Source organism: Cyanistes caeruleus, chromosome 2 (assembly GCF_971803275.1).
Source record: "Cyanistes caeruleus chromosome 2, bCyaCae1.hap1.1, whole genome shotgun sequence".
NCBI lineage: Eukaryota > Metazoa > Chordata > Aves > Passeriformes > Paridae > Cyanistes > Cyanistes caeruleus.
The window spans coordinates 53,291,724-53,317,059 of record NC_141702.1 but is presented as its reverse complement, the minus strand read 5'-3'; the positions used below and the strand labels follow the sequence as shown (position 1 = coordinate 53,317,059).

General features: G+C 36.4%; 1 protein-coding gene across 12 annotated transcripts in view; it reads left to right on the top strand.

The window, feature by feature from the left end:
• Nucleotides 1-25,336, top strand: part of PTPRK (protein tyrosine phosphatase receptor type K) — a 382,447-nt gene that overhangs the window by 270,266 nt on the left and 86,845 nt on the right. For all 12 annotated transcript variants that reach the window (XM_086877038.1, XM_086877024.1, XM_086877026.1 and 9 more), the window contains exon 8: nt 20,211-20,513. In XM_086877038.1, the coding sequence (XP_086733164.1) occupies nt 20,211-20,513 (303 nt within the window). The remainder of the gene's footprint in view (nt 1-20,210; nt 20,514-25,336) is intronic.

Genomic DNA, 25,336 nt, shown 5'->3' with positions numbered 1-25,336 from the left:
CTGATACCAAACCTAAGAAGGTGGAGGGAAAGAGATGAGCAGGTGTTATATAATCTGATTTGTGAAAAAAAGTCACTGAGAAATACAATGGGTTTAAATTCATTTTGATGTTTCAGAAATGCACAGTCCAAATAGGCATTCAGGGAGGAAGAGACATCTGCTGGAATAACTCCTTGGGGTTTGTTTGGGATTTTTTTTCCCCAAATTACTTTTTCTTCCCCTTATGTAGAAGAGTAAATTGCATGTCGTTTGGGTTAGATTCTGGTACAGATTGTGATGACTTGTAGCCAGAAGAGCAAAAATGAATAAGTAGGTGATAAGTTTATGCTCATTTTGTAACAGTTTTATTTTTTTTTAATAGAACCCAAAAGTGATTATTTACTGTAAGTCTTGTATAATAAGGTTGCCAAAGATGATAACTTGCATATATAAAACACAGACACAGTAAATTGTCATTTTTGAAGTTTCTTTGGTTTATGCCTTACATTTAGCACTTAATTTAAACAAGAAGAGCTAAAAGAATTGATGGAAAATTATATAATTTTCATGGGTAGATAAACAGGACATTAATAAAATTTTACCATTTCCATTGAATCAGGCGATAACATATACAATCAGGAGCAAAGGCTGATCTTTAGTTTTCACATTTCTTGATAATTGGTATCTAGAGCTATCAAAAGCTTAGACTTGGTTCAATATTATTATTTCAGCATTACATTATTTTGATTAAGGCTATTCAGTTGGTAACCTAGGTTTTTCCTCTTCGACATTAAAGATTGCTATTTATTAAACAATTTAGACAGCTTAAACACTAGCTTCCAAGACCACACTTAATATTGAAGTCCATATTGAAAGTCATATTTATGCACAGTAGTGGTTTTTGCATTGATGCTGGTTATGGTTTTCAGCAGTGTTTGTCAGGGTACATAGCAATTGTCCTCTTTAGACGTATATTAGGGGAGAGGGAGAAGAAATGGCGTGGAAGAGAAGAAAGAAATGAGTCTAGGGACTTCTCAGATAAAAGCCTGAATAGAATGAAAATTGTTAATGTTTGTAAGCACTGCTGGCTGGATGCTGAAGCACAGGTTACACACCTTTGAGCTGCTATGGTGCTTCTAAAAGTTGTGAAGGCCTGGGTGGGCTGCACTGCTCCAGCAATGGGCTCTGCTGCCTATGCTGGGCGTGGCATAGCTAATGTTCACTTTGGTGGGTGCTCAAACCTTGAGACCTGAAGCACAAAGAAATATTCTTCATCATCAAAATGTTTATCTCTTTCATAAGTTTTCCTGTATTAAAAATGTCACACATTATTCTTGTTATGCAAAATCACAGCAAATGGCAAAAGGTCGACGTTAGCTGTCAAGATTATTGGAGAGTAATTGTAGCAGTTTCATAGCATATCAAATGTGAAAGCTTTTATTTAATAATAGTTCAGTAGGATGGCTAGGAAGTATATCAAATGCAAAACAAATGCAATGCAAAAAGAATGCAAGGGTTTGGGTTTTTTTTCACTTTGTGGGTCTGTTGCTCTTGCTCATTCAATCATTTTGAATCCCTCTATTGCCACAGCAGATGTTTTATCTCCTCCATCTCTGATTATGTATATTTGACAATTTTGAAGTCTCTGCAAGTGTGACTTGATTATATCATAATTTCTTTCTTTTATAACCTTCACTTTTTTCTTTTTTTTTTTTTCAATTTTTATTCTGGTGGAAGAGTATGGAAATGTGCCATTTCAGCAAAAAGAAGTTCTAGACTGAGATGGTTTTATAACGTGACATACTTTGAAACTCAATGTCTGTCCTGAGAATAGAGAATTAGATCTTCTTGAAGCAGTTTTGACAAATGCTGCTTGGCTTACCAGTTGTGCATTAGCAACAAGCAAGATTGTTGAGATTTTGCTATTTTCTTTCAGAAGTGTCATATATGTGAAAATAGCACAATGCTGCGGTAGCGATCCCATATGTTTGAGGGGAAGGAAGGAATTGTGTGTTATGTACTGCAAGCTTGACAGTATAGGGCAATGCTAAAAAGAAGGAAAGACTGAATTATTTTAAAGTGAAATATATATTAGGTGCATTTTGAAGTCCAGAACAAAACTCCATCTTTTTCCTCTTTTTTTTTTTTTTTTTCCTGTTTTCTGTTAGCAGGGTATGGGATTAAATATTTGGATTTTTTTTTTAATTTATTCATTTATTATCATGAGTGATAATAAACTGAAAGGGCAGGTAGTTTGGTATGCAGTGGATACATTGTAGAGCTAAAGCTTAAATCTTGGTTTAAACTACTTAGATTGTTGTGTATTTCAGTGCTAAGTGACAGTTTTTTCCCCTAGTTTTAATATTAAGTCAGTTTGCTGAAACTATTTTAAGGGTTAGGAAGCTAATTTTGAGTTCTGTCTACTCTAAACTGGTGCACATTTCACATATGGACTGTAGTTTTCAAATATTTTTTTAAAAAATATTTGAGGTAGGGATTCATTGCAATTGAAAATAGCGTTCACAGTTTTACTTGTTTGGGTTTATTGGGCTGAGTTGGCTAGCAAAACATAACCAGTTTAGAAATACTATATCAGAGTTTTAACAGTGATTTATTAATTCTGGCACTATGGAAAGTAAATAGTTTTCTGTAAAAAATATTTAATATGATTATTTAACATGGATTGCTATGTCTATGCTGTGCATTGCTGATTTTAGCACACTTTAATCTTGCTTGCATTTTTGAAAAAAAAAATCTATCATTCTTTTTATGCTATTTTACAAAGTAGTATTTCGTTCTCTGTGTTTGAGGGGAGAAAAAAGTGATTCTGATCTATTCCTTATTTGCTGAATTACCCTGTGTGTAGCACAGCTGAGAAGGAAGCAAACTGCATAATATTTGTACACAAACCAGGGGATGATGTTGCCAGTGACATACAAAGGAGGAGACTTTCCAGGGCATTTGATAATTGTGACAGGAGACACATCTATTAAATAGCTGAAAGATACAGATGGAAATACATACCTCAGTTAAATCTAAAATATGATAATTAATAAATGTGATAATAAGTGTTCAGTATACTGATTAACTACACAAGACCTATAAAAGCTGCTTTAAAGGTTAGTTGTTTATCAGTTTACCAGCTAATGAAGTTCTAAGTTTGGGGGGAGTAAAGCACAAGGAATAGTTTAAAATACTCATTTACTGTGTTATGAATAGTCATAAACATAAGTTGTAGGATTTTCCCTGAGGTGTTTGGAAAGTTTTTAGTGTGCTGTTATTACAGATGTTGTATTGATTTTCCTGGACTCCAGCTCCTAGAGTTACGTGGAAGAGGGGAAAAATTCAAGGAAACTTTTGACTGTGTTAATTCAATTCAGACTGTGAAATTTCCTCAGCTAGAATTCTGTTTTATTTAAGGCTTAGTTAATTCAGCATCTAATGGCTTGACCAAAAAAAAAGAAAAAATCAATTTAACAGCTTGTTTATTGATTTATAGTATTCAGCTGCAAGAGTGAAGAAAAATGGATGAGGAGGCAATCCACTCCTTCACACAGTGCAGGCCCAAGCCTGTCTGAACCTAAGATGTTTCATCTCTGTTAGTGTGACTTGGTTTGATGTGGAAGAGAGGTGGGACAGGGGAATGGGAAGCTGGGCAGCCCAGGTGTAAATTTTGGTGGTGTTGTGTCCCATCTGTTTTTGTCCATTCAAAATCTGAGCTCTACAGAGATGCCCCATTTAGGTCAAAGCCCACAAAAAACATCAGGTAGTACAGGTCCTGGCATTGCTCTAGAGAAGGTTTATCCTGATTTTGAAAATGCTTTTATGTTTTGAAGACTATAAACACATTTTGTGACACATTTATGTTTAGAGTGGGTGCCATAGTTTTATATCTCTTGTTTACAAGTAATAAAATGCAAAATACCTTAGGTTTTTGGCTGGGCACTGAAATCAAATACCTGATGTTGATGTATCTGTATTTGCTGATGATATTGTTAGATCAAATAAAGAGCAGGAAATTTTTTTTCCAACCTGTGGCAGGACAATCCAAAACACCTGAGGCATTAAAATAGAGTGGGTTTGGGGTTTAAAGGTCTAAGGCAGCTGGGTGGGATGGGGGAAGAGGAGTGCCTATGGAGAAAGCAGAGGGATGTCAGTTCATGAAGCCTGCTGGGTACCCTGGTGAGCTGTCAGATCTGTCAAGAGACACCCTGAGGAGTTCTTCTGTGACAGACAAGGACTCTGGTAAAATATTTTCCAGAATGAAGACTTCTTTTGATTTTATCCAGCTGACATAAAAATGCTTGTTTTGCACTTATTACTTACTGCTTATATTTTTCTTTAGAGCTTACTTATGAACAAATTTAGCTGTTTTATAATAGGTACCAATATCAACTAATGTGCCATGCTTTCAGGTTCATCCTGAGCCTGAAAAGACACAGGCCTCATTCTTGTACCTAAATCCATGACTGTACCAGAACATCCTGGAAGGACAGTGGAAAAGCAATCAACTTTCATATAAACCCACTAAGTAACACCAACATTTCCAATGCCTATTTGTGGTTTAAACATTGTTATGTTACTAATGCCAGAAGAGAGTATTTTGGAAGGGTAGGAACAATCTAACATGGTTCTGAATAGGTTGTCTGGTTTTATTTTAGTTGTGTTGATACTTGTTCAGATATTTGAGTTATTTGGTGTTGAAAACACTAAAGAAAAACAAGTAAAACTGACAGTACAACCCTAGTGCTGTGTTTTTCTGACCAGAAGCTGCAGGAACATTTTAAATGGGCAAGAGGATTAGGTTTCAGAGAGGTGTCTTTATGTCTGGCCTTTGACTCTAATTCAAGTTGTCCTTGGGGAATCTTCAGTGACTTTCAGCAAGGCACTGGTTTTTGAGAAAAAATTGTGTCATTGTCTTTTGCAGTCAAGCATGACTGCATTTTTTGAAGTGTTTATACAGGGAGAAGGCATAGCCCTCTTTCTCCCCACATTGGCATTCTTTTCTGGTTTTGTTTTCTTTTTCCCTGCAAAAATAATATGAAATAATTGTAGTATTTTAACTCAGACTAATGTGTGTATTCATAGTCTTTGAGTGATGAGCAAAGTGGATTAGTAAATATGTTTGCAGATAAAGTTTATTGCCTTTTAACCTGTTGTACTCACCCCTAATTTTTTTGCATCTTTTGATTACAAAGTGCAATCAAAATTTTGAGCTGTGAAATGAGAACCTGAATGGCAAGATATCTCACTGTAAAAGTTTATGACATTATACCTCTTTGAATTTTGTCCTTGCTTTGAGATTTAAATTTGAAGCTTCATTTTTTGCATTTTTAGCTCCTCTGACAGTTTAGAGATAGAATAGATAGTGTGGCTTACTGTCTACACATGAATGTGAATAAATGCATTTGAAAGAGGTAGTAGAGAAACACAAAAAGATTTTGGAAGATGTAGACCAGCAGTCACCAGAAGTTCTTTGTGTAGGGATACGACAAAAAAACAGGGTCAGTGCTGGGAGAAAAGATGTGATTTTGCAATATTGATAACTGGATGCACATCTGGTTCCATGCTTCCAACACACAGATGCAGATTTGGGAGGAATGGAGAAAAGTGCCACAGAGTCATGGCTTAAGATGCAGTCTTAGAAAAGGTGACTTTAAGATCTCAATCATATATGTCTATCAGTGAGGAGGAGGTAATTATACAGTATTTGTACAGGGGAATAATACTACATGATACAAAACACCTCTTTCCTCTAGAGGAGGTAAAATATAAGAACCTCATGGCTGCATGCTGAGGTCAGGCTCATTTAAATTAGAAATAAGGTACAATTATTTGTCTTTAACAGTGGGCTATTAATCATTGGAACAAATTACTGAGAAAAGTGGTGGGAACAGACAATTGCCATAAATTATAACTCCCGGAGGAATTACCACAGGATTCAGTTATTGGTTTCACCAAAGAGGCATATTATGGAACCCAAATACATTATCTGAAGGAAATTGAACTCAAGAAGTAGCACAAGACACATAAGGCTGGGATATTATCAGCTGTGCGATACCAGACTAAAGCCATAATTGTAATCATAGCTACAGCTCCATCATTTGTTTTTACTTTATAACAGTATCATTAAAGTGATTTCTCATCCTCTTGTCTTTTTTCAAGGCATGTTAAGGAAATGAAAGTTGTTGCATTTTCATTCTCAGACGGAAATGAGGATAACACAAATTCTACCGCTTCACTTTCGCAAGGAGTCAGTATCATTTTGCTGTCAATAGAATATGGTATCTTTTGGTTTTATTAAATGTCCTTCTTAAATGCCAAATGCTGATTGCTATAATGAGGCTTATGAAACAGCAGGTTGCATAAATGGTTTCCAACCAGTTCAATTAAAGACAAAGCTGTTTTTGTTGTGGACTATATAAATTAAATTAATTTCTTATAAATCTATAGATAACTTCCTCTTCCAGTATTTCATGTTTAGGAAGGATCTATTAATTGTGTTAAAAAGAACTAAAACCAGCTCAGAGTATTTTGGATCCTTTCTAAGACAGATAGCAGTCTTCCTAGCAAGTTACTCAGTCATTGCCTGATCAAAAAAGCTAAGCAAGAATGAGGGTTCAGAGCCAGCAGCAACAAAGAAATCAACCAGACATTTCAAATAAATTTCCTTGAGAATTCTTGTGTCTAGAAACAAAATATCTGAATTTAAATGGAGAGCAGCTTGAAAGAAAAAAAAAAATCACTTGCCAAACTCCCCAGCAACTGAAGGAAACTTCATTTTATATACACTGTTTAATTAGTGTTTGTGTCCAAAAGAAGACAAGCAGTCTGTTGTCCTTTGGGTTGAATGCCTACGGGAACTGCTATTTGAGGGACACATTCCTCAGGAGCCAAACTGCAAGTAGAGCATGGATTACATTCTTTGCTTGGAAATTTCTATGGCTGTGGTGACTTTTTCTCTGAAACCACTTAGGAGCTGGGCTTGAAATTCTCTCTTTTCAGAGTACATGGCCCCCTTTCCTGCAGAGTATGTCACTTGGGTAAGCCAGTCCTTCAGCCCTGGCAGAAATACCCGATGGTAGATAGCCCTCACTATTAAGTAAACTAGTTCACCCTCTCAGTAAATGGCTTGATTTAAATGCTTAGTTGTGAAAATCATGTATTCTATTGCTCTCTTCAGTCTCTGTATAAAGCTTTTGCTCAAAAGCAATTAATAGAGATTAGTCATTTTGTCATAATTTTGAAAAAGCACGGTGCTACCATGGTACTATAGCTGTGAGAAAAGACTGAAAGCATAAACTTCATTAATCATACTGGTGATTGCAATGTCAGCACAGCTCACAAAATTATATTAGCCAGTTTCTTACACGACTCCAACATACCTGATTTTATTTCTAGATGTTAAAATGGGTTTCTATGCCGTGTACATTCATATAACTGATGGCCTTTTCCATCTTTCTTATAAATTGATTAAGAAGTTAAGGCAATGCACTTAGATGCATCACTGCACACTTATGATGATTGACTTCTGTTCTTAGGTTCTATTATAATGTTCAGTAGAAGTAAAATCTGACCCAAACCCTCTAAACAAACAAATCAAACAAATTTCTAGTAGATATGTGTGATAACCTAAGGATTATTAAACAGATAACACCAACTCATTTTATTTAGATGTCTGCCCCTTGCCAAATGTCTTTAAATAGTGGTATAAAACATGCAGATTAAAGTACAGTGATTTTCTCTGTCCTCTAGTATAAAATCATAGAATCATTTAGGTCAAGAAAGACTTTTAAGATCTTCAAGTCCGACCATAAACCTAACACTGCCAAGTCCATCATCAAAAACACAGCCCTAAATGCCACGTTCACGTGGTTTGAAAAGAGTTCTTCTGTTCAACTTTATTTTGCACAATTATCTTAAATAGTGCAGTTAAAAATAATATTTTCAATAAGAAAAAAATGCTTCTGGTATTCTGTGAACTGTGAAGTTGTGTGTCAAACAAAGTGAAGCTTGGTGAAATTTGAGTGAAGAGCCTTACCATCTAACAGACATCAGTGCCAGATACTGTAAAAAAAGATCAAAAAAATAAATCTGATGCTTTCTTAGGGAATTGTGGAATTCTCTGCTTTTCACCAAATATTTGGAAATCAGCTCAAGACTTGAAGTCACATTTATGTCTCCTATGTATCTGTCATGATTTTTGTCCTGAGAGAATGTAGAATTTACCTCATTGGGGATATCCAGAAATAGACTGGACCAGTTCCTGAGCAATCTGATACAATTGCTTTGAGGAGGAGATGGGGTTATATGACCTTCAGAGGTCCCCTCCAAGCAGAATTGTTCTATTGTGCTGTGATTTAATCTGCCTTCCAGATATCCAAGTCAAAAGCAAAAATTGAGGGGCTGCTGGGAAAGGCAAACATGCTTGGGGTTTCTTGGTGGTTGGTTGGTTTGTTTTTTTTTGACTGCTAGCACATGTCCTTGTTTCAGCTCAACTTAATAGTAATACTGTAATTTTGCTTGAATATTAAAGTAGCAAGGGAAATTTTGAAGGCAAGAGTTACAATAACTTCAAGATTCAAAACAAGGAGAGGGGGAGAAGGTGGTTATGGAGAATATGGCCAGTGGGAGAATAAGGCTGGCATCACAAGCTGGTATTAATGGATATGGATAGGAATAGAATTAGCTCAAAAAGCAATGCAGAGGCTGTCTCAGGTAGATTTGGAATGTAAATTTGAAAAAACCTCCATTGCTAGTCATAAAAGCCTTTAAACAAATTCTGAAGAATTTTATGTTTTTAAACAAATTCTGAAGAATTTAGGCATTCTACTGTAGGTTGTTAATTCTGCAAATTATTATGGCTGTTGATAAAGGTTATGACCTAGTGGCTTGATTGTGGTGACAAGAGGGGATGGTAGTAGATTGCATGTGTGCTTGTTATGTCGATCTCCAAAAGGTTAGCAGTATGATGGGGTGCCAAAAAAAAATAAATAAAAGCCTGGCAGATACCCAGGGGAATTTTTAAGTCTTTCAGTAATAAGGTAAGAGAAAGGAATTCTATTTATTTATAAACATTTATTAGACTCAGCAATAAATCTGGTTTAAGTGACAGTATTATGCTGGTGTCCAGCAATTAGCCTGCACTTCCAAATTAGTGTGTTTGCCTGTGTGGCCTTGACTTGGCTAATTGGCTTCCTTTCCTTCTTTGCATTCTGTTGTGAGGGTATGATGACAGTGATTCAGCATGTACAACACAGGCATAAAAAAATAATTTAATGCTCCACTTACTCAGCAGGCGTGATTGACATTCTCTTGGGTGACTGCTGCAGCAGAGCTGGTCGGGGTAGCACGTTGGCACTTGCTTTGCTGTAACAGTGAAGCCAAGACAACTGTTCTAGTAGAATATCTCCTTGAAAGTCAGAATGTGGTAAAATTACTGAATGTGATTGACAGCTTGAAGTAAATAGCTCTCTAGATGGGTATCTAGAACAAGAAAGCACATAGTGAATGGTGATGGCTCCTGCAAGCAAAGAGCTAATCCTTTACATTCTCATGTGAGTGAGAAGTAGATTCATTTGGATTGCATTTAGCAACATCACCAGTTCTTTGTAAGGTAAAATCATTTGCTTGTTAATTAATAAATTTTTATAAAAACACCTGATTTTGAAAGAAGGGTAAGTTATTATCCACAGCATCCAGGATTGTTTTTCATTTGCTGGGTTTGCCACCTTTTTGTGTTGCAACTTGTCCAGCTTTCCTGTTGACAGAAAATTCTTTAGGATCATTTTTCATTAATGTTTTTGTGTCTTGGGATCATGGAATAAGCCAGAAGTGTTCAGAGGAAGTGTGCAAAGAGAAAATTGTTTCTAAAATACATTACTTTCTTTTACCCTAGGTGAATTATTTCATGTTTTCCGAGTTTCTGCTTAGGAAAGAATAGCTTGGTGGAACACTAAATGGCTGAAAGTGAAGCAGCAGGGCAATTTCTTGAGAGTATTTTATGCAACTAAATGGAAAAGTATTATTTGAATTTCATGGCGTATTTTAGAAAACAGTTCCCCAGCTTGCTAGTGCCTCTGTCAGCAAAGCCTTTTCGTTGCTTTTGTGTTCTTTTTGCAAGTACCATCTTTCATAGTGGCTAAAAGGTGCTTGTGAGCTCACTTCTGCAGAGCTCTGCTTATATTGAGGCAGTGCCAGGAACAAAAGGTTTGCAGGATTAGGTCCCATTTCCCAGAATAGCTTTCCAAAGTTTTGTAGCCACACATGGTATTAGGAAAGAGAGTTGATACCATGTCAATTTTGCCCAGATAGCAAGGCAATACGAAAAGTGAATATTCCTTATATCATCCTTTCCCTTTCTGAAAACAAAGTTTTCAAGAAATTTTGAGAAAAAAGGCTCCTCTCTGGAAATTATCTACTTAGGGCTGTATCTTCTAACAAAAATGTCATGACTGCTCCATTAGGAAATCATGGACAGTGCTTTGCCTGCTGACGCAAGAATGCAACTTTTTCTCACAGGTACATCACATCGAGGGAGAGTTGAATTGAAATTGGGATGCTTAAAATGTACAGAAAATTTAAAATATCTGTAAAGAAATATCAAATTAAGGTATTAAGAAGATTATTCATATAGGTACAAGTATTAGGTTATGGTTATTAGTATTATTAGTATTAGGTTATGACATCACTTGGCAGTGGTGATTGACCAATAGACTGAGGAGTTTTCTTAGTCACGTTTAATTGAACTTTGGCAGGTGACTGTGTGACTTAAGTAACAGAATTTCATTGAAATTCAAAAATGCTAAAATTTCACAGTATCCACCTTAGAAAGGAATTTCCCCCATGGCTCCTTACCAGCATTTTTAGAATTCTACATATGATTGGAAATGGTTTTTGATCTTTTTCAAAATTTTAATGTTAGAGGAATTCTTTTTTGCATCTGTATTTTTTTTTCTCTAAAGAAAACAAGCTTGCTTATACTAATACAATCAACTTGTGTCCTTAAATTTGTATGAACCAATGACAAAAATGAAGGCAATTCATTAAATAAATTTCCAACTGTTTAGAGAAAACTTTTCTGTACAGTAGAAGCTGCAGGTGTTGTTGTTGAACATTTAAAAATAAATTACCTGGTTTGTTTCACCGATGGGACAAAATATATACAGCAGAGGCATTGTATGTTACTTACCAGTGCTACTTCTGGTTTCAAACAACTTAATGAATCTGTGTTTCATCCAAGGTTTATCATATGCATTTATATAAAGATATCTATCACTTACAATATATGCATTGTGTGATATGAAGCCTTGTGTTACTGATTTTGTGAAAGGAGCTAGAGTAAGGTGAAACACACAGTTATTACCAAGTTTTGCCACAGAAGCACAACATTAGATGTGTTAGTTCATGGGCTGTGACCAAGAAACTCAAGGCTTTTTGGGTTGCAGACAGGGGGATGGAGGGTGGGTGGTTTCAACCAAGGCCCCAGAGCCAGCAGATGAGATAAAAAGTAAACAGGAGAAAATCAGACTGAGACCATTTCAGTAGGTATGCAGAGGTAGAGATAGTGAATTTTGGTGCATGTTTTATCTGCATGTGGGGAAGTAAACGTGTCTGCATAGGTCTATCAGCATACATGCACACATACAAATGTGTGTACAGGTTTTAAATGGGTATCATAAGTACTGCCTGCAATTTTCAATTCTTAATTATCTGAGGTAAATGTAGCCTTTTTTCCCAGTGTAACTACTTTGTGCTATTTTTAATACAGACTGCACTCCCCATTTTTTCATTTATTTCATGTGATGATATTTATGCTTCCTAACTTGGAGGACTGAAATTTTTCTATACAGGAGAAAGGAACTGAAGCTTTAACGATAGCTGTAGAAAATTCTTGTTTAGCTTATTCACACTGCTCCAGCTTAGTTATTTTGCTTAATACTCATTACATCCTAAGCTTCCAAATATATAGTTTGTAAACAAAACCATAAAAACATGTTTATGAATGTGTTTTGGAGAAAAATGAACAATATATCACCTAAGCAATAATGGCGATTTATGTTCAGATAAATGTTTTCTTCATAACATTAAATAGTTAGGTTCACTGTTAAAGTGGGTAAAAAGTGTATACATGTGTGTGTAAATACTACATATTCCTTATAATATAATTGCTACTGTTTTAAATATCTTTCATTCTGCTTTAACATAACCATGCACTGATATTTCAAGTCAAAGGTTCACTTCTTCCCTATCACTAATAGTTTTGAAATTTACTTTGCAGGATTAAACTTCATAATTGTAGTCCTGAGCAGGCTTCCTAGGCATTTTGTACTGTCAGGCTTCCTGTGTTTACTTTTGCAGTCGGATGCTCGTTGGCGTGCTGGTTTGTGTTTTATACCATCACGTAGGTTTTGTTCATTTGGAAGAATGAGATTAAAGAGAACATGCCAGCTTTTCCTCTCCTTCCCTAGACCATATAGATCCTTTTGATTTAAACTCAGATTTAAAAATTTAAAAAAAAATAAAATAAAAAAGTGGATTTTTGCAGCTAAGCTAAACTGGAGAAATCAACAGAATTTATTATCAAGGGATGTCTAATCTCTCAAGCTAATACAAGACTTTGTAGCTATTGATTACATGCTAAGGATGCATAAACTGTTAATTATGCGTGGAGGCAACAGAATAAATGGCTTATCCAGAGAAAATGGGCAAATAATTGTCAGTAGTGCAGTTATATTTATCTCTTTACTATACCTATGATGCAGGGACAGCTGTATTTTGCATCCAAAAAGATATGTTCTAAAACATATTGAATATCCCCTCATTGCTACCAAAACTAGTGTAGTGGATTTGATTATCTCTGTAATAATTCAGATGTTTTCTTCAGCTCCCTGAAGTATGTGGTCAATAAGAAATTTGTAAACTGGCTTAACAAATCAGTCACTAGATGTAATGAAAGGAGGAAAAACTCATAGATTTTCATGCAATTGCTTTATAACCTTTGTTTGCACCAAAATAAATCTGTAGTGCTAACACAGTGTAAGTACCATAGTTTCATTTATTCTGGGTTCATGTTTCACATGACAAAGGGATGGACATACTAATGCATAAAACCTGAGTTATTTTTATGTTTGCATCTATATTTGTTTTGCATTATGTATGTATCACATATTTGAGAAGGGAGATGCCCAGCAATCCCTATGATTTTTATTGTGGGAATATGTACCTGTTAATTTTTTCTTTATCATCAGACTGGAGAAAAGACTTCAAATTGTACTACTTCTGTCAACATCATAAACTTCTCTTCCTTTGGTGTTCACTATTTCTTAATGCTTCTAAGTTTAAAAAGATTGAAGGCCTGAGTTTTCAAATGTGGCTGCATAAAAAAAGCATCTTAAATGCAGATGTGAAACAAGATTTTAAAAAACCCAACAAACCAACAGTAAAATAAAAGCCCAAAACAAAATCAATGCAACCATACAAAGAACCCTACTACCAAGTATCCGAGACTTTCCAACTTGCATTTACCTACAGTACAGGTGTCCTGATTTCTGTAGATTCTGAGAATGAGGGAGTTCAGGTACTCCAACAGCAGAATAGTATTTTATTTATAATACAGTGGAATAGTATTTTATTTCTTCTCATACATAAGAGAAGGACGTATTGATGTCTTATATCATCCTGCATTGATATTGATCTAGTTGGTAATAACTTATAATGTGGTGTGGTTTTGGGTTGGGATACACATTAAGTAAGTAGAAGAGAATCCCTGACTGAAGGTAAGTGGTTCATGAACTATCACTGTATGTTAAGAATTGGGGCCACTGCTGATAATTATTCTATGTCTTTACTTCAGAGTAAAGACATTCTACTTTGAAATGGTCAAAAATCTGCCAGTTACAGACAAGAAACTTGAATAGAATTGGCAACAATTATTCTGTCATAAAGACAGACTGGTTTATGAAAATCAGCATGGCATTTTTGAGACGTCTGAAGGATCTTCCTGTATTATCATTATATTGTTAAATAATGGAGTTATTGGGAGTTAATCTGAACTAAATTCTCTTGGACTTGTAGGTTAATAATCCTTGAAACTCAGGAGCATCATCATGGATATTCTAGTACAGCTCGCCTTACCTAGGGATTTTTGCTAGCTTTGTTCATAACGTAACTTAATTACAGTTTGCTCCTTTGACAACAGCACGTTACCCCCAGAAGTGCAGAAGTGATCACAGTTGATGTGCATAGTTCTTGCTGAGACTGTGGTTGTCTCTTGAAATATTTAACTCTAGTTTGGTCCTTTTTAATGATCATACTGCTATATTCAGCAGTCCTAACCAAGTTTATGATGTGAGGAATTTAGTCTCTGTATAAAAATCCTTTCTGCCTGATTCATCATTTGCTAATAACAAAAGTTATAATTGAGAGTAATGCAGCAAAAATGAGCAAGAGAGAAACCTTTGTTTATTGTTTTCTATTGTTTTTAGTGTTTACTGCACTTCTGACAGCTATTCCTGTGTGGGTTGTGCTTCCTTTGGCTCTTTTCCCTCTTACCTTTCTTCCAGGTTCTTATCAGGGGTCTTTCAGAATAGTTCTTTACAGCTACAGGACAATAACAGTTTTTTTGTTTGTTTGTTGGTTTTTGTTTGGTTGGGTTTTTGTTTTGAGTTTTGGGAACAATCTCTTTTTGTAGGACCTTGCATGAACTGAGAAAGGAGCAACAACCATGGTGACATCTTAGAATAATCCTTTTTTATTTCCCACATGCCAAGGAAAGGGTTACCCTGTAAAGGTCAGGAGAAGCCACAGGACAAGGAGGCTCATGTTCTCATAGAAGAAAACTCTGGGAAATTTCAGTGGCTGTTCAGACTGAGAATATTAGCAGAAATATACGGACTTCTTTTTCAGTATGTAGTTTTTGTTCTAAAAGGCAAGATAATTAAAGGAGTCTTGGTGACAAACAGTGTGCTTTAAATTTTGGCATTATTACCTCTACTTTGTAAATAATGGTCATATATTTGCTTTTATATATGAGAGTTTTTATTTAACACAAGCCCTACATCTCTCTGCAGTTCCCTCAAATGCACAAATTTGTGCATTGTCACACCTTCCAAGTCCAGTTAGTTTTCACCTCCAGTGTCGCAAATGAAGGCTACCTCGGTTGCTCTTAAATTTGATATGAATTTCACTCAGTGTGGTTAAAGCAGAATTGGAAGTCAGCTCCTCGGTGTAATGACAGACTAGAAAGAGTTCAAGAGGAAGGAAGGATCCCAAAGCCAACCCCAATCAAAGAATTGAATATACAGACAGTGTATAGACAAGACATGCTGGTTTTTGAGAAGCACCATATTTTTCTGAAATGTTTGTGCTTTAAAAAGTTGTCCAATTTTTTTCTATTTCATGTGGAAAAAGTGTGCATTCTGGTTGCTTGTCAGAAGATCTAATTCCCACACCTCTGCCAGGTACATGGAAATTAAACAGTCTTGCAGTCAATATTTAGGATTTCTGAGGAAAGGCAGCAAAAGCAGAGCATATGTCACACTTTGCTTGCCTCATTGTATGGGATTTTTTCCACAGCTTTCAGGACATCTGTTTGTTTCTGATTGACAGCTGGCTAAAATGTATTCTCATTAAAAAGAGGTTCTGAGGAAATGCATGCTCTCACCTTGCTGCTTCTGCAGCTGTGAAGGCTTTTGTTTTCACTCCCATCTCTGTGTAAGTGAAGATAATCTCTACAAAGAGGCTTGATATTGACCTGTCATATCACGTGTTGCTTATCAAGCACTAAAGAAATTGAATTTCATTTTATCTGTTGTCTGGAGAGTCTTATTAAATCATCCTGCAGTTGAGAGGTTGTATGGGGTCAACAGGTTCTGTCTCTTTCTTCGTCTATCCCTCTATTGTTAACCTTTGGAGAATTACTAAAATGTCCTTTATTTTATCCCATAAGGTTGGGTTAAATCTTCTTGATCCAGAAATTGTTGTGATTGAGTGCCAAGTACATGTAATTCTTTTACATGGTTTCTGGATAAGGATTGAGGTTTTAGTAATCTGTACCAATGTACAAATCTCTTTATCATTCTGCTTTTTCTGTTCTTTTGCTATTCTCCCAATGCCTCTGTTTTTAATTGGTTCAATGAGGCTAAAACCAGTCAGATTGGATAATAGATGTGAGTCAGCAAGCACTTGGTAGTATTTGTGTGCCAAGACACAAAGCAGGGGTGAGGAGGAGGGAGAAAAACAGAGATGGGTATTGACAGGTGTTAAAAGGAAAGGGCAGAAGGAGAAGCTGGCCGTAAGTAGAGGTGGAGGTGGGGTGGAGGTCATAGCAGCAGCCCATGCACAGGCCAGGTCTGGCAGAAGGAAGCCTGTCGTCATTAGGGGTGTTCACGAGAATCTAAAGGTCAACCCCGCCACCACCACCACCACCAAATCCTCCATATGCTTTGTTGCTGGGTTTCTGTGCAAAGATCTAACTCTGCCAGTCAGGATCTTCATATCTAAGAGCTTGATGCAGTCACAGGATATTGAATTTCCTGCAACAACAGAAGTCCTGCATACTTTCTGCTGTCACCACAAAAGAACTCTCTCCAGCCTTTTATCTGATGGAGAAAAAGGCTTGAATAAAATAAATTATGAATATCTTCTCCCAAAAAATCTAAATTTCAAATACAATATTTAATGCAGAACAACAACAACAACAAAAAAAAAAGCTGTTTCATTCAAATTCAGAGCTCTCAATCAAGGAATCTTTCTAAAAGAATAAGCCAAATTATTGTTTTTTCAGATAACATATCCTTATGCTCAGATATTCAATTACTGTCTGAGCACTGTTATGCTCTTTAAAACTTGTTCTAAGAAAACCTTTGAAAAATCCCCACCAAACCTCTTTTTACAAAAGGACTAGAGTGCAGGATTGGAGTTAGAATTTGGGTGGAAGCAATGGCACATGCATTGCAAATGAGGTCTATGAACTGCTGCAGCTAGCTGTCTGATGGCCACCAGTGACCTGGGTTTGGTTTTCTTGCAGTCCTGGCAGTAATTCGCTTTGTAGCTTTGAATAAGCTATTGGCTCTTTTTGTGCCTCTTTCTCTTCTCAGAAAAGTTTTAACACCACTTACATGTCTCACAGGGGTAATTGGTAAATTAATGCTTGAAAAATATTAAGTGCCTTCTGCCATCATTACTGACACTCCAGCAGACAGGTTAAGGATTGAGCAGGTATTTTGAGAGCATTTTATTTCTTACCTCTTTGTCATAGGAAGCCTATTTGACATGGGTAATTCAACAAAGAAGTAAGAACTCATGTGCTTGAAAGTCCACGTATTTTGGTTAAAAGTTCTACATGTGACTTAAAGAGGAAAGATGGGAAAAAATTGGAAAGACAAGACATGAATTGAATTGTTTGGATTAGCAGTGCTCAAAGAGTGCCAAGAAATCAGAAGAGAATGCATAAATTGAAATAAAATCCCAGCAGGATTAAGGAAATGTTTCAGCGAAACGCAAACCCTAACTTGTGATGGGAAATGGAAAAAAAAAAGAGATGAACACTATTTGCTCCCATCAAGATCAAAGCTATTCTTAATGAGATGGTTGAGATCTTTGGGAAGCCTACTCAAAAATTCAATAGTGCCTTATCTGAGAAAAGTAATTATTCGAAGATTGCTTTCTACTGAGGTGTTACAGATGGAGACTTTGTGGTGTGGTGGTTTAAAACAATTGGTCTTTACCTCTAGAGATTCCCAAGATGAACATTGCCCAGAAGAAAGAGTAAAATTGTGTTTTTAAAGCATCATTTTAGGAGCAGTGGGACAGTTGGCAGAGTTTACTAAAGCTGTTGAGAGACTCTGCAGACTTTAATTACCATCTCAATATTGCAGAAGTTGTTTAATTTCTGCCAAAGAAGGGAATAGTTGTGAGAAAGCGAGATCACACTCTGTCTTTCATTCTTTCTTTTTTGACAGGTGAATAAAGGATGCTTTTCAGTATCTCCTCTGATGCTGTGACACATTTGTAAAATTTGCATAGAATTGTAAAATAATTTTTCTTTATGATTAAAAAAGCTTTTTTTTTTTTTTTCTTCTCTCTTGAAAGTGCTGTGCAGCATAGTGTAAATGCAGTTTAAGTCTTTTCATGAGAAATGCAAGATGAAAACGTAGTGAATTTTCTGTTACTGAATGGTTGGCTTCAAACATTAATCGTTTCAGATTTCATGCTCAGACACCTGGTGTTGTGTTGCATTAATTCCAATAAATTTTGAGTTCAGGTTTGAATTCCATCTCTAGTGAGAGTGGTCTCAGGCACAAACTAGAGTAGGAGAACAAAGACAAAATTACTAAAATGAGCAAAATCATTCCATTTCAGAGGGAAAATTTGGCCTATAACACATTTCCTTGGTGAAGGATATGTTTACTCTTTCAGACCTCAAACTCTAAATCAGTGTGTGTATAACTAAGTTTTGCACTGTCATTCAAATGAGAAAAAGGCTGATTTTGTATATATATATAGATATAGATATACATAAATATGTTTGTATGTATGTATTTGTCTTAACAGTTCTCTTCCTCCGTGGCACTTGGGTGTTCCATTTTTCCCCAAATGCTTGCAGTAGCAAAGGGAATACTGATTCTTTGAAGACCCTTACCAGCTCCTTCCAAGGATTGTTGCTACATTTTTTTTTTCCCCATGACCACCTCACACCTCTCTACTTGCTTTTTACAGCCATTGTTTTCTTTATAAAACCCTGTTTTTCCTCCCTCTCTTCAAGTCTCTTATCTCTCAAGGACCTTTTCAATGCTATCTTTCAGTTTCAAATCTCTATTGTTACAGTACACAGTTTGTTCAGAGAGCTACTACCCAGGAAGTTTTCTTATTTAATTGCACTTTTCACTGTATATATGATAAATCAGTACTTAATGGCAAAGGTAAAATATGTGCTTGTTCAAAATGAAGAAAGGATAGATCATGGCAGCAAATAGGCGTAACTTTTAATCCTTAACACTCATCATGTTACTAGGAATACCTTTATGTTATATTTAGAATTCCGTTGTTTTGATGTTTGAAACTAAATGTTTGCAGTTTGTCTGGCAAACTGCATGCTGAATAGATTACACTGATTCACATTTCCTTATTTCAATATACCATCTGTGCTTTTGGCTGGTTTTTACCTCGTTGGAACTCATAAATGCAAGTTACAGAGAACAGTTATACTCAGAAAGAGAAATCCTATATTTCACTTCCTTGAACAGTCTTGACTGTTTTGACCTTAAACCAGCAAGGACACAAGGCTGAAGCTGTATCAACAACAGGCTTTATTTTCTCTGGTGAGGAAGCATGTATTAGCAGGGTATATTTTCAGTGAAACTCTAGTATACACAGACATGGTCGTGATTTTCATTGTGTAATCATTTTAATTAAGTTTAATGATAAAAGTTACTCGTGCATGAGGAATGGATGCACTAGAGAGACAGTGAAAGATTGATGACCGCTTGGGGAGCATCACATACTCTGTGGTAGAAATGCACATGTGGAGAGCAGCTGAGCTTGGGGAGCAGGTCAGAAATTACCTGCTCAGAGTAATCATGGTTTTGGGGTTTTGCAGGAATCAAGATACAATGGGAATATCCAAAAGCACTTTTTTGTGCTATTTCCGAGGGGTGTTGCTTGAATGAATGGCTTCATTACTAAAATAATAAACACTAATTAATATCTGCATTGTTTTTGTAACTGCTAGTTTAGTAAGGTAATTAGTATAATTAGTATACAGCATTGCTTGGTGGCATGACAAGTCATAATGTAGTAAATGTTCACTCTTTACATTATGATGTATTGTCTAATTTACACAGGTGAAAAAAAGGAAAAGAGTAAAGGGGAAATCAAGAAGGGAAGCCAGTAGTGACAGCTGGTTGGCCTTTGGTCACTCTTCTTGCATCTGTTGCCAGTATTCTCAGTTGCTTTGAATTGCTCCTCTGATAATTAACTATTCTTTTTCTCACTATTGCTGTCTCCATCACTGACTAAAGCCTGCAAAGACAGGACAAAGAGAAATGAAGTAAAAAAAAAAAAACAAGGAATGGTTTTTCCTCCAGGGTAATTGTGCAAAGAATGATGCTTGGGTGTTTGTTGGGTGCTTCCTTCACTCTTGCGTTCCTGAATGTACCGTCTACCATCTACGGTTCAGTGCTGGATGAAGAACATTAACAGTGTTCTCTTCATTATTCTCTATTTTCTAGAACCTATGAGAACACCAAAAACCCTCAAGATTGCTGAGATCCAGGCCAGACACATCGCTGTGGATTGGGAATCTCTGGGTTACAACATCACTCGTTGCCATACTTTCAATGTCACAATATGCTACCACTACTACTGTGGACACAACGAGAGCAAAGCAGACTGCTTGGACATGGACCCCAAGGCACCTCAGCACGTTGTGGATCATTTGCCTCCCTACACAAATGTCAGCCTCAAGATGATCTTAACCAACCCAGAAGGGAGGAAGGAAAGCGAGGAGACCATTATCCAGACAGATGAAGATGGTATGTTAAAAGTTCTTATAGAAATTACATACAAGTCCAGTCTAGACAGGTGGAAGGAAATGACTTTGTGTGTTACAGTATGTATCATGAAGGGTGGAAGTTCTCTTCTATTAATGTATTAATTAGCCCAAAAATGGCAGCTATGAAGGTATCATAGTTGTCACCCTGCATATGTCACTAAAGCTGTCCATGCAGCACAAGTCAAACTGGATCTATCTCTGTGAGAGATCTTTTTTCTCTCTCTCTCCAGAAAAAGGAGGATGGCTTCCCAGTCTTTCAAAAACTGTGCTAATGCAGGTGATGAGAAACATGGTGGTGTTACACTTCTCCACAGTATTAGGTGTAGTATTTGAAAGTTAATTCTGTAAATCATATTTAAATATTGAGTTCAGTGCTTTAAGACTCAATTCAAGATTTCAAGCCTCTATAGCAAATATCTTTGAGCAATACTTTATGTTGCAGGTCACAGAAAATAGCATCTGTTAACTATTTGAAAGGCCCCTATCAAATTAAAGTATTATTTTGACAACTTGGGAATTATCTCAGTGATACGTATGGGTCCTTTCTGACTCCAGATATTTTGTGGTTCATCTTCAAAATGCTTTCAACAAAGTTTCAACAAGACAGTTGAATTTACATTAGTTGTGGAAAAATAAAACTAGATGTAGACACTTAATGGTGACACATTCAGAGGTTAGGCTATGAATCTTGGTATTGAATATGTGAAAATAAAAATTGATATTTTTCCCTAACAATATTTAAAATGTGGTAACAAAAAACAATTTTAGTTTCTTTTTCTTATGTTTAGTTTTTGTGAAAGTACTGACAACACCAAAATGAAAATAGATACTTCCATAGGTAGCACAAGTAGAATACTTAGACTAATATAAGTCTGTAGATAAATAAAAAGGTAAAATTGAAAAAGGTAGTGTGTACTTGCCTGCAAAATAAATGAATGGAAACTATAGCTTTATATAACAGTCAGTGTTAAAGTCTGGTAGTGTTGTTTTTCCATATATTTTCAATTTTATGAGAGAAGAGGAATATATTTACTGTTGCAATAAAGAGAGAAAAAGTTATTAAATGGGTAGAATATGAGGAGCTGTAGAAAACTATAGACACATAGATGCATCATATGAAGACTTATTGACAAATACAGAATTAGAATATTTAATGGAATTCAAATTAATTTTTAAGTTAATTTTAAACATATTTCATGACAAATTATTTCTGTGTTTGTGATTACATTGTCAGTGTGTATGGTTGCTATTTTCATTGAAGTTAAAAAGGGTGGTAGTGATATTGTTAAGTCCATGGAAAAGAGATTTATTTTCCTTTTTACCTGGGCTTTCAAGAGAGGCTGTGGTTTCCAATGGCCTTTGTCTTGTTAGATGTGTGGAGATGGCAAATGGTCACTGTGTCAGTACTTGTCAGAAGCAGAATCAAATGAGTTTATATACTTTGTCTCCTGTTTTTGTTGTGGATTTTTTTTGGAAGAAGGTGCACGTGAGGCAGGTGTTGGTCTCAAGCTAACACACCAGTGTGCTGTCAGCGAATTTGAATCGGCATTGGTGTCACAAGTAGTGCAGTGTAGAAGAAGCCTCACCCAGTGAACAGAAGTTGCCAGGGTAAACTGTTTGAGGCACATGTTGTTTTCACAGAGGGGCTAATACATTTTAAAAGGTACCTATATTTAGATGTGCTGGTGGTAATAATGCTCGTGACCTGAATATAGCCTCCTGTGAGCTTTACTCTGTGAAACTATTGGGATTTTAATTTTGTGTTACTGATTGATTGAAAGTTTGTCCACTGTGCCATGACTTCAAAGTTTGAGGCTTGCAGACAATGTACAATACTGAGAGAAACACTTGAGCCTTTCCTTGACCTCTCATAGCAATAGCAAACTAAATCCTGTAGCTGATTGCTTATGTGAACAAGGCTAATTTAGTTCCAATCTGAGTGATCAAGTATCTGAAACTATTTCCAAGCTCAGTTTGAAGCCTGAAGCAGAACTTGGACTAAGAAAATGAGAGGTCTAATTATATGTTTCAGATATATATGTTTCACGTGTGCTCAGATGAAGCTACATTGTCTTCATGGGTTTTGCAGGTTTTGTAGAACAACCATCATTTTAATTATATCATGGAGGCATTATCAGCGATTCATTTTGAAGAAGGAATATAGAGGAAATAGAGTGTAGTTCTGCATTTTTGCAAGTAACATTTGTTAGAAATAGCCCGATTGCATGATTATTTGAAACTATGCACTTATGTTGTATACTTTTCATAAATAGAAACTTGGAAAACTCCAGATGTCAACTGATAATTAAATTTTTGTTAGCTTTCCTGTAGTGTGGGATTCTTTCCAGTGCTGTTTTTTGTCACGAGGTACTGCTAAACAAGCAAAAAATTTGTAGACTACTGGAGTTAGAGATGCCTACGCCATGTTTTCCTGTCTCTCTTCCCCTCCACCACTTCCCTTCATTTTTTGTTTTTCATCATACTTCCCCATGCTTCCAAGCTGTTCTTTTTTTGTCTCTTCAGTTGTTTTTGCTGTGTTTTAACCTTTCCCTGCATCTCACTATATCTTTCATGTCAATTCCTCCCTTCTGCCAGGATCTTTACACTTTTCTGAACTTCTAGGATTTCCTACAAGCAGAGGACTTTGGACTTTTATGAGGCTCTTCTTTGAGACAGGGAGGCTCTCTGGTTGTCTTTCACAAAGGCTCACATTTATGTAAGACTGTGCAGATGGGCTGGGGGTCTTTTCAGAAATGGTCAGATCTGTTAGAATGCTGAGTGGTAACTGGGTTGCATATGATACCTGGAGCAGAATTAACTCAAGAAACAATTAGTAGAGAAATGAGTTAAGATTCAAAAGCTGTGCTTCGGATCTTTGGAGCCATGGCTGACAAATGAGGAAATAATAGCTTGTAATTCAATATCTGCAAGATAGCAAAGCCCAGGAATACCATGACAGTCTGAAAACAGTCTTTCTTTTGACCAGAGCTAGATCTGAATACTTGGTAGTTTCAGTATTTCTATTTAACATGGGAAGATGGAATTAAATTATGTTTTAGTACTTACAGGAAGTTGTATTCCATGTAAAAATAAAACCCTTCAATGAGACACTGTTCAACAAGTTTTTGCAAAAAGATGGAGAAAACAGGGAAATTTCTGCATGTTTTAAAAACTAAACAATGTCTTTCACTTTGGGGAGAAGCCACACAGCTACTTAGGTTTGGAAGAAAGCTCTTCTGAGTACACAGGCACTTGGCCTTATCTGAGCTACAGCAGGGACTCACAGCTTTTCCTGGCTTGTACATGGGATGGACACTGAGGAATTTGATAAAGGAAGTGGAAGAAGGCTCATGCAACCTGGGGCTGCATATATGCTGGGCAAAGACAGTGTTTGGCACTTGGAGGCAAAGTACAAGAACCAGTTTAGCATGAATCATTACCATGCACATGTTCTTGGAGTGCCTGTTGACCACAGTGCTGCCAACTCAGAGGGACCCTTTCTAAAAGCAGTTGATGAATGGGATTATAGCAGATAAATGCTTCCTTAATTTTTATTTGGAAACAGACGCAAAAGGCAGTGGATTAACAGGAGTAGTGACATTAGCCCTGACAGAGCAGCTACACAGAAAGCAAATTGTGAATCTCGAACTGTTCAATGGTGATTTTATAACTAGTAAGGGAGTATGTCATCTAACAGTAGGCAAACAACTAATTGAAAAGAATGGGAGGAGTATCTGTTTTGGGGCTTAAAGTATAAGAGAGCTTTGGTCTGGGGCAAAGCATGGGCTCATTGGACACAAATGATGTCCCCTGATCTTTCAGAGGCTATGGCTCATTCTGCTCCATGCAGAGTTATTCAGATCTATGATGCAGGGTTAAGATGCCAGCTGTCCAATTATTGCTCATGCTTCTGGAAAAACTCCAGCAGGCTTGCCACTCTGGGGAACAGCAGAGGAAGAAGAAATCTTATAATTAAAGGACAAGAAAATAAGAAGAGGAAGAGTGAAATACTTTGCATACTGTCTAAATGTGTGTCCTGACTTCAGCTGGGATAGAGTTAATTTTCTTCATAGTAGCCAGTACAGTGCTGAGGTTTGGATTTAGGATGAGAATAATGTTGATAAACACTGATATTTTAGTTGTTCCTAAGTAGTGTTTATACTAAGTTGAGGACTTTTCAGCTTTTCATGTCCTGCCAGTGAGAAGGCTGGAGGGGCACAAGAGGCTGGGAGGGTATGCAGCCAGCACACCGACCTAAATAGGCCAAGGAGACATTCCACACCATGGAACATCATGCTCATTTTATAAACTGGGGATAAACCAGGCCAGGGTTCACAGCTGGGAAAACAGCTGGGCATCACTCTGTGAGTGGTGAGCAATTGCAATGCACAGAATTCGTTATATATATTCTAATTATTTTATATCATTGCTGTTTTTATTATTTTCTTTGTTTTTTACTGCCCCATCCAGCTGCTGAGGGAGGAGTGAACAACTGGCTGGGTGAAGCTTAGTTGTTGGTTGGGGTTAAACTGTGACACTGGGGCTGGAAAAGAAATGTCAGGTGGAGCATGTACACCACTGTTAATATAAAATCAGATTTTTTCCCAATAACATCCAATAGTATTTTGTTCTTTACTGAAAATAGTCCTACTTAAGGGATTTCCAAAGAAGTAATTTTTGTCACCATCTTTCCTGCATGTGCTCTTATGGTAAAGATCAGTAAGAGCAGTTCTGGTTTTGTTTTTTGTTTTTAATACATAAAATTTGCTTCTATTTAAAACTTAGTCTACCAGCTGTAGTAAA